This window comes from Apteryx rowi, unplaced genomic scaffold (genome assembly GCF_003343035.1).
Source record: "Apteryx rowi isolate R43461 unplaced genomic scaffold, aptRow1 scaffold_315, whole genome shotgun sequence".
Classification (NCBI taxonomy): Eukaryota; Metazoa; Chordata; class Aves; order Apterygiformes; family Apterygidae; genus Apteryx; species Apteryx rowi.
The window spans coordinates 250399-260039 of NW_020449586.1; the positions used below are offsets into that span (position 1 = coordinate 250399).

Consider the following 9641-nt stretch of genomic DNA (forward strand, 5'->3'; position numbering starts at 1 on the left):
GGCTGCGAAGGGGCGGCCGCCAGCGCCACCGGCCGCCGGGCTCCGCGAGCACCTGCACGCCGCCACCCGCAGCTACGCCGGCAGCTCCCGGCTCAGTGAGTGCGGGGGGAGCAGGGGCTGCTCCGGGCCGGGTCCCCTCCGGGGGCGGCTGGAGCCCGGGCAGGTCCGGGGGGAGCCGGGGCTGCTCCGGGCCGGGTCCCCTCCGGGGGCGGCTGCAGCCCGGGCAGGTCCGGGGGGAGCAGGGGCTGCTCCGGGCCGGGTTCCCTCCGGGGAGGCTGAGCCGGGGGGAGCGCGGAGCGGGGGCTGCTCCGGGCCGGGTCCCCTCCGGAGGCAGCTGCAGCCCGGGCAGGGTTGGGGGGAGCCGGGGCTGCTCCGGGCCGGGTCCCCTCCGGGGGCGGCTGAGGCACCCGAGCAGGGTGCTGAGATCCCCAGCGCAGGTGCACGGAGCTGTGCGTGCCTCATAAGGGCTGCAGGGGGGTTGCTGCTGCTCTCGGGGACGTGGGGGGACCGTTCTCCAGGACGGGGACCTTCCATCCGCCTCCGGGGTCCATGCAGAGCGTGGCCGTGGGAAGGGGCTGGGCCGGGGCCGAGCGAGGTCTCTGCCCCCAGAGCTGGGGGGCTCGCGCTGCCCTCGGGGCTGCCCACGCCGTGCTGAGGCCGAGCTCACGGCGGGGTGGCTGGGGGCCCGGGCGCTGCTCCGGGCTGCAGAGCCAGCCCTGCCCCGGCACCCTGAGGGTTATTCGTGCAGGTGACACAGTCGAGGAGTGCATGCGTGTGTGCATGCGTACGCATGCAAATCTGCAGGGTTTGGGCCATCGCTGCAAGGTCAGGAAGGCTGGGGAGAGCTTCGCTCCGTGTCCTCGGCCCCAATCCGGACGGCTCCGGGCAGGCRAGGCTGAGCTGAGCCGGCTGCACCCAGGCTGGTGCCGGTCGCCCTTGTTTGCTGTCAACACGGGGAGCGAGGAGCAAGGGAAGGGCTCTGCGCCAGCCGAGCGGGCACGCGGCCCTCTCCGCCCCCTCTTCCCCCTGGCCGTGGGGTTTTGTGCCGGACTTTGCCCTGAGGAGGGGTGACGGGTGTGCAGGGGGATGAGCATCTCCCGGYGGAGCCGCGGTCCTTTCTCCTGCCCATCTGGCCTCTCGCCCGTGTCCCCGTTGTGCTCGTAAAGAGGAAACTGCAGCGCCAGCTGGGAGGAGGAGGAGGAGGGGGCAGGGGCTGAAGGCCGGCAGGGCCGTTGGGGAGCGGGCTGCAAGGGGCTCTGGCTCCCGGCTGCAGCCCCCCTTGCACCCTGGTCTGCCCCGGGCTCCCAGCCGGCCCCGTCCCAACGCAGTAGCCTGGAGGAGGCTGTTGCCGCCTTCTTGGCTTTTTCAAGGAAGAAATGCTCATCTTCAGCTTCTTCCTCTCTGCCCTGAGCGCTGCCAAGTGCCCGCCCTGCTTTTTAAAGAGGGAGCTGCATTTTGCCCCAAATCGCTTGATTCCTGGCACTGGGGCTGTGGCGGGACGCGTGCTGGGAGCGTGTCCGTGCTCCTGGGACATTGCACGTGTCCCCTCGCGCCGTGCAGCGCCGTGCACTGGGGCAAGGTGGAGACACGGGAGAGGCAGGTCCCGGCACCCACGGGGAGCTGGGCTGTCCCGGCGTTGCAGAGGTCRCTAACGTATGCAACTGGGTCAGCTGCAGCCCCGCGGGGTGCCTGGGATCCCGGCACAACTCCCGCGACTGGCAGCAGGGGCGGGAGGGCATCCCTGGCCGGAGCTGCCCGCGCCGCCCGCCGCTTGGCTGCCGCCGGCTCTCCTGAGAGGCGGCAGAGGTATTAGCAGCTGCTCCTGAGCGCTGCGAATCCATTAGCACGAGCAAGTGGAAGAAGCACTTATCACCTTCTGGCCTTTGGCTTGACCCATCTTTGCAAAAAAGGAAAGAAAAAAAAACAGCCAGCAAATAACGCTGCTGCTGCTGCCGCCGCACGTGGGCTCAGTGCCGCCGCCGCACGTGGACCTGGCGGCCGCCTGTGCAAAGCACCGTGCCCGGCTGTGCCGGCTCCGGTGCCAATCACAGCGTCGCAGGGAGCCTCCGTGGTGTTCGTGGTGCTCCCGAATTTGTTCACTGGGAGTCTGAAACAGTTGAAGAGGATCCCGTCGCCCAGCGGACGCGTATTGCACAGAACCGCTCATTTCGGATGCGGGTTTGGGTCATTATCAGCAAAACTAAGATACTTTAGCGGAATTGCCCCCCAAACTGGTAGCAAATTGCCATAGAGCTTAAGGCACTTGGAAGCTTAAGGGCAGTATAATGCCGCTCCCGTGGGTGTGAAGCGGGAGACGGGCCGGCGGTGCGGGAACAGGCTGCCACCCGCCCCTGTGGCGCCGAACCGCCTGGCTTCCCGCCCGGCACAAGATATCTGGGCCGCCTGGAAAGCTGTCCTCGGGGCGGACTCGCAGCCATCCCAAGCCCGGCGGCGATGCGTTGTTATTATTTATTATTATTATTATTATTATTAATTTATTTTTGGCGGTCGAAGGCCCTTGGCCCAGCCGGTGCCTGCGTTAGCAGCCGGCTGGGAAAGGGTCCGGCAGCCCTGCTCCACTCCGCGCCGCCCCCACCGGCCCAGGGCCCAAACCCTGTTTTGTGTGATAGAAAACGTGACAGCGAGCAAGCCCAGCATTCCTTTTTTTTTTTTTCCTCCTTTTTCCTTCCCCCCCTCCCTTTTTCCCTTTCTTCCTCCTCCGGGCCGCCTTGTTCGCTTCACGCTCGGCTGCCGCTGCCATTCTTTGCCCTTCCCCGCATGACCGTGCAGGTGTGTATGGGAACCCGCGGCCGGGGGCCCTAATTAGTGGCATAGCGCGCGGCCCCCCGCCGGGCTTTTCACGGCCCCGGCGGCCCCGTGCCTTCGGCAGCGCTGCCCGAACTGACACTGGGCAGGTTGCGGCGGGTGGGGGGAATAGCGGTCGCTTAGGGACTGTCGGAAAAGTTTGAGGAAAGCGCCCGCCGGCCCCGGATGCGCGGGGGCCGCCGGAGTTAAGCGGGGAGCTGGGCTCCTTTGCGGGAGAAGGTGGTGATGGCTGGAGCTTCGAGACCTCCAGGAGGCATCGCCAGGCTGGTCCTTCCCGGTGGCACTGTTGTCTTTCCCCCTGTCCGGATCTGCTGCTCCGGTCCTGCCACAGGTCCCTGGGGCGGCGGGATGCTAGGAATCACTCTTCCCATGCAGCAGATGGGGAAATTGGGGCAAGCGCTGGAGAAACGGCTTGGCCACCGTCACTAGGAGCAGGGCTCAAGCCCACGTCCCTGGTGTCGGAGGGGGAAGGCAGAGCTCTGGCTGCTGAGCAAGGCTTTGTGCTCCAAGAAGTCTCCATCGCAACTCCGGTGCTGGATTTGCACCCTGTCTTGGGGTCCTCTCCGGTACCTGGGCTGGGCTGGAGGAGCGGAGCTGGGCTAACTTCACCGCTGCCTTCCCACTGCGTTTCCTACCTTCACGCTTCCCTCAGCATGGAGAGGGGAAGCCAAAGACTCAGATTTTCCCCTTTTCTAGTGTTTGCTCTACACGTGAGGCTGAAAGCGTGAGAAGGTTCGGGGTGTCGAGGCTCTGAACGCGCTTGCGAGCACCGAGACGCGGGTGACTCGGGGACGTGGCGAGGGGCTGTGGAGCCCTTCCCTTGCAGCAGCTCTCGTCCTGGAGGCTAAACCAGACCGTCGTGGCCAAACCAGGGCGGCACTGAGCTACAAGAGGAACCTTCCCCCTTGGTGACACTATGTGAGATGGCACCAGGGCAACAAAACCAGGAGAAATGCCACCCGGCTGCAAGCCAGACGGGCCACCAGCGCTTGCTTTGCGCTTCTCCGCGGCTTGCTCAGCCCTGCCTGGCCTGGGAGAACGTCTGGGAGAGACCTTGGCCCAGCTGGAGTTAGTCGTCCTGGGTGCTGGGGGCTCCCTCCTGGGGCGATGGGTTCCTCCCGGGTTGCATCCTTGCAAATCGAGGCAGGAGAGGTTATCTGAGGGCTTTTTGCTGCYGGCTCTTTGGGGCGGTGCTCACCCAAGGGCGCCGCGAGCGGGTGCCTGCCGGGTGCTCGCTGCGGTGGGATGCAGGATGGGGAGAGCATCTCCCTCCGCCCCGCGAGGAGGACGAGGGCATCCCAGGGCGCAGGCGGGGAAGGTTTCGGGATGCATCTGTCCCAGCTCTTGGGTCAGCACGTCCTCCCTGAGGTCCGCTGGTGGTGTCCGCCCGTCTGTCCGTCCATCCGTCCCCGCCGGCGGGCACTTTGCAGCAGAGCCCTGGGAGCTCCGGCCGGAGGAGCCGCCCGGCCGGGGGGGGGGAAGAGGGCGGCCGGGGGGGGGGGGAACAATTAGCGCCGCGGTGTCGCTGGGTCGCGGCGGCTTTGTCACCGCGGCCAATTTCCTCCGCCCTCGGGGCCCTCCTCCGCCGCGGGGGTTAAGAGCGCGTGAACGCCGGGGCTCACCGCGATTGCATGTGACAGGAGCTGTGAATTTGGGGACGGGGAGTGTGGAAAAGGCCAGGTTGAAAGACTTTCTTTTCTCTCTTTTTTTTTTTCTTCTTTTCTTTTCCTCCCCCTCYGCGGGGGCAGGCGGTGCCCCTCCGCCCGGCTCGCCGGGGGCCGCAGCCCACCCACCCCGCCGCTCCGGCCCGGCTTGTTCATAACAGCTCAACATCTTAATTATGTGAATTAGTGTTTTCCGGTAGCTGGGGCTCCCCTTCCCTCTCCTCCTCCTCCTCCTCCTCCTCCTCCTCCTGGTGGTTTCCCTCCCTCCCTGCATTCCTCCGCTCCCTTTTTCCTAGGGACCCGGCGAGGAGTTTTGGCATCGCCCCGGCACCCTTTCAGCGCGCTGTCACCTATTGCTGTGGTTTGCTTTTTTATCGGGGTTAGGGCTCTTTGCAGAGCAGCGCCCGAGTCAGGAGGTGGCCGCGGGAACGGAGCCGGAGCCGCGCTCGGAGCAACAGGCGCGCGGTGGCAGCGGGGTCCCACGCGCACGGTGGGGTCCCGTGTGCACCCAGTGGCGCAGCAGGGCGGGAGGTGACCTGCTCCCGAGAGATTTGCACCTGACTTTTTCAGTGGAAACTGTGAAGAACAGAGAATTGTGGAGCTTTTTTTTTTTTYCAGCATTTTTTTGGTCTCCATGTACCAGCCCCCATTCCTGTCTCCACCTCTGTAATCGTGCCTTGCTAGCCGTCCTTCCGTCCGTCCGTCCTCTGGAGACCCATCCGCCTGCCCTTACCTGAGACACCCGAGGCACTCGGCTGCCTCCGAATGCGTTTTACAGTTTAAAGTTCAGCACGTCGCTTCTCATGATCTGCTTGCCCCATGGTATTTTCATGCCTTCTCCTGGCGCTTAGGTACCACTGAGCCGCTATGCGAGCCGTGCCCTCCTGGGACGTGCCCTTTAAGCGGCTTCTCGCTCCTCTTCCAGAGTCCGTTTTCAAGGCTGCATCTCCGCGTCTAGGGGTTTTATCCCCGTCGTCATGGTGTCGGGGTATCTAGCAAAGTTCCTTGTACAGGTCTCAGAAGCTTTAGCTTTTTCTAGGGCYGACGTTTTGCTGGGCAGGGTTTTTGTGTTGGATTAGTCTCGCCGTAGATGTTTTCCTTTTCTTGGATGCTGGGCTGAAGTTCACGAGATGAAGGGAGTGTCAGGGCTGAGAACTGCTTTTGGGGGCACAGAGGAGCAAAGCTCTGTAGCGTTTCCCGGGCATAGTCCCTCTCTGGTCTGTCCCGATCTCCTCTGGCTGATCGAGAGCCAGCATTCGAGGAGAGCAAGCCCAGGACCCCAGCAGTGGAGCTGGAGGACCGCAGTGACCCTTGGGTTCAATTCCYCCCTCTGTCCTGGGCACGTTGGTGTCCTCCTGAGGGTGTTTCTCCGAGTTAACCTGTGCCCTTGTCTATGTGGACAACTGGTGCTTTGGGACCATCGCCCAACAACCGGTCCCAAAAGCCAAGGCACGGTGAGGAGAGGAAGGGCAGCTCCACCKCAAAGACCAGCGTGGTGAGAGCACGAGATGTTCTCCTGCACGCGGGAAACCCGGCGCTGAGACTCCCCGTGAGTCCGGSCAAGGGTGGCTTCATCGCCTCAGTTTCCCCATGAGAAAATGATGGGAATAACGCTTCCCTGATGAATGTTGGAGCCCCGGACACCTTTGGTGGGAGCRGACCGCCCGGTGCGGCGGGAGGGAAGCAGGAGGGTGCCGCAGGGGCTGGCAGCTGTCGGGGCTGGGACGGAGACCACCTCGCTCGGGGGGGCAGGGACGCCCCGGCGTCCCGTGTGGGTGGTTTCCGAACAGCTGGGGCTGGGGAGGAAGAGGAGGCCGAGAAGAAAAGAGCCCAACAAAACCTCCCGGGGGAAGGGAAGCGGGCGAAGTGGCGGATATTTGTGAAGAAGTGGGGAAGGGGGAAGAAAAGGCGGAATGGTCACTTTGGGAATAAAGGAGACAAAAGGCGGGGAGATTGGCGGCTTAGCGCCGGCCCCCCCTGGCGCTGAATGGGCGGCCGGCGTAATTGGGGACCGCAGGGAAGGCTAATTGCAAAAGTGGCAGGGATCACCGGGAAGGCGAGCGTCTCGCCGAGGCACGTGGACCCGCGGGCCCGGAGAGCGCGGAGAGGTGCCAGCACTGCACCAGGGGAGGTGGGCGCGTGCCCGGGGCCAGGTTTTCCGGGGAAACATCCACGTTCCCGGTCCCACCACCCAGGGTGACCCCGGTGCTCGAGCTGGGCTGCGGCCGCAGCTCCCACCCCGGGTATCAGGGCGCCGAGCGTCCCGTTCGGCCRCTCGCTGGGCAAGCAGGAGCCCATTTCGCAGAAGGGAACGTCCGCGGGTCTGTCACGATAGCGGTGTTAACCCAGCCCCGCGCAGCCACCCGCGGCGCAGACCACCCGTCCCCATCCCCACCGGGGCGGGGGGAGACCCACGAGCCCGCCAGCTGCCCGGGGCCTCTCCAATCCTATTAGGATTGTGAGCAAACCAGAGGAGCCGGCGTGAGAAGAGAGGGCAGCGGGACGAAAGGGCCCTCGGGGGTCAGCGAAGCCGGCTCCCGCCGTGGCAGGCGTTACGGCGTTTTGACACATCGGTGAAATGATCAAGGAGCAGCTTAAAACCCGCTCGGTTCCTCGGCACCTGCGCCCTGCCTGGGAGCTCCTTCCTGACCCTTGCTCTCCGGAGCCTTGGAGACCTTCCCCTGCTAACRTGGATTTGTAATCCCATTTATTTCCATTTGTTTTCCCTGTGTTAACTTCACAGGTGGCTTTCCCCTGCCGGGGGTTCATCCCTGATGGCCTCGTAGCCGCTTCGGAGCGATCGTGTCCCTCGGGAACCTCGTTTTCTTGGCCTTATCCCACCACGCTCGCGCGTCTCCTCCACGAGGGGCTCGCAGACACGTGCGCGGCCCTGGCAGCCCTTCTCCGCCCTTCCTCCTTTGCCTTCCTCCTCCTCCTCCTCCTCCTCAAGGGAGCAGGTGCCGAGCAGCACCGCCGCTGCAGGCAGAGCCTGGGCGCTGGGACCGCGTCCGCCTTGGTGGTGGTGGTGGTGGTGGTGGTGGCCATGCGGGTAATTCCCTTCCCGGGGACGGAGGGGACGCCGGGCTGTTATTAGCGGGACCCTCTCCGGGCTCGGAGGGTGCGTGAGACCTTCTCCAGCGAGGACAAGGAGACCTGGGGCTTTGCTCTGCGGGGCTGGAAGGGAAAAGGGGGTTGCAGCTCGCCCGGGTAGGTTCGAGGTTGGGGGATTTTTGTTCCTGTCCCGCATCCAAAGGGTTCCCAGGCTTTTTTGGGGGGAAAAGCGTCTTCCCTGCCAGCCTGGAGACTCCTGGCTACGAGCTCGGCTAGGACCAGGGAGGTCAAGGAGGTGCTGGAGGGTGGTGTGGAGCTGCGCCAGCGCGTGCGCGAGCGAGTGGGTAGAGCGGGGACGCCCGGTGCCGCGGCAGCTCCGGCCACGCTCCCCTTTCCCGGGGGCCCCGCTCGCCCCACGCCGCCGTGTTGTGTTTTAAACCGAAAATACAGCGAAGAAGAGAAACCTACAGTTGGAAAGGGAAAACACTGACTCGGGCAGCAGCTTTGCGTTTGCCGGCGAGGAGCGGTGGCGCGGAGGCTTTGGGCGTTAAGCGAGGCCGGCTGCTCTCGCTGCGTCGCTCCTGGCTTGAGGTGTCTTTTTGCTTTGCTTCTGCGGCGCATGCAGAAATGAGACGAAAGACACCCGAGGTTGGAAATGATCCGGGGTGACAAGTTTCGTTTTCTTTTCACAAAAATGCCCCCCCCCCTTTGCAATCACTTCGGCGTGTCCCGTTCGAGTGTTTCTGTTCCTTTTCTCTCTGCAATTTTTTTTCCCTCTATTTAAATGTTTCCATTTGGACTGGAATGACAGTAATTCAGTAAAATGGGTGTTTCCTGCAGAATGGAAATTTTGCCGTTTAGCAGAGGATCCAGGAGGGTTTCCCGGTTCTGGGATAAACCCGGGGGGGGGGGCGGAAAGGGCTCGAAGCCGGGTCCCTGCGGCAGGACGGGTCAGAGCCCGGCGGGGGCCCCGGAGCACGCGCCCCACTGACGCCGCGTCCTTCTCCCCGCAGCCTACAGGACCGTGTGCGGCGTCAACGGGCCCCTCGTGGTGCTGGACAACGTTAAGGTAAGAGACGCTTCGCCGAGCGGCGCTCAGGCCGCCGAGCTCCCTCCTCCGGACAGAGGCTGCAGCGGAGCCTCTTCCGAGCGGCGGTGGCGGTGCAGCGCCTCGTCCTGCGCCGGGCTCAGCCGCGCGCGCGGAGCAGCGGCGTCTGTGTGTGAACACACGCGACTGTGTGTGTTTGCGTGTGCATGTGCACCTTAGTGTGTGTGTGTGTGAGGGCATGCGTGCACATGAGAGCGTGCATGTGCATGTGTGTGCATACCTGCGTGCACGTGCATGTGCATGCGTGCGTGTGCATGCATGTGTGTGCGTGTGCATGCGTGTCTGCACATGTGTGCATGTGCATGCGTGTGCATGTGTGTGTGCATGCATGTGTGTGTGCACGCGTGTGTGTGTATATGTGCATGCACATGCATGTGAGTGTGGGTGTGTGGGTGTGCACGTGTGAGCGTGTGCACCTTGGTGACACTTCAGCAGGCTTTTTGCGAGCGCCTTGGCCCAGCAGAGGTGGCCGCGCGGTGAGCGACCGCTGCCCTGTCCCTGCCACGCYGCCCCGATCCGAACCGCCCCGGACAAGGCAGCACGTTCGATAGCGGCGCCCAGGGGCTGCTCAGGTCACCTGCGTCCCCGTCGCTGCCCCCRCGGCCGAGGAGCGGCCAGGAGCGGAGCGCGCCCGGGGCGAAGGTGCTGTCCCTGGCGAGGCTTCGTCAGCCGGGGCCCTGTTTCTGTAGCGCCTTTCCCACAGATCCCCGTGGGATGGGAAGGGATAAGCTCAGCTGCAGAGCTCCGTCCTGGCGGGCGCTTCCTGTGCTTTGCTGCCCTTTACGCAAAGGTCTTTAGCGAGGAATTAAAGTCCAAAGTTCACAGCACCGGAGCCGGGCCCGGAGGCTGAGAATGAGCTGGGATTTGTGGGGTGGAAGAGGAGGTGGATGTTGGGGGGGGGGGGCCTGGAGCACCGGAGTGGGGTCGGGATGCTGCTCTGGATCAGGGTGCTGCACCGGAGCAGGATCAGGGTGCTGCACCGGAGCGGGGTC

At 64.3% G+C, this 9641-nt stretch overlaps 1 protein-coding gene across 1 annotated transcript in view; it reads left to right on the forward strand.

Moving 5' to 3' along the window:
* Window positions 1-5883: 5883 nt before the first annotated feature.
* ATP6V1B1 (ATPase H+ transporting V1 subunit B1) overlaps window positions 5884-9641 on the forward strand; it is a 9623-nt gene continuing 5865 nt past the window's right edge. Inside the window, exons 1-4 of the mRNA XM_026070607.1 lie at window positions 5884-6039; window positions 7441-7539; window positions 7744-7885; window positions 8555-8650. Of these exons, the coding sequence (XP_025926392.1) occupies window positions 5884-6039; window positions 7441-7539; window positions 7744-7885; window positions 8555-8650 (493 nt within the window). The remainder of the gene's footprint in view (window positions 6040-7440; window positions 7540-7743; window positions 7886-8554; window positions 8651-9641) is intronic.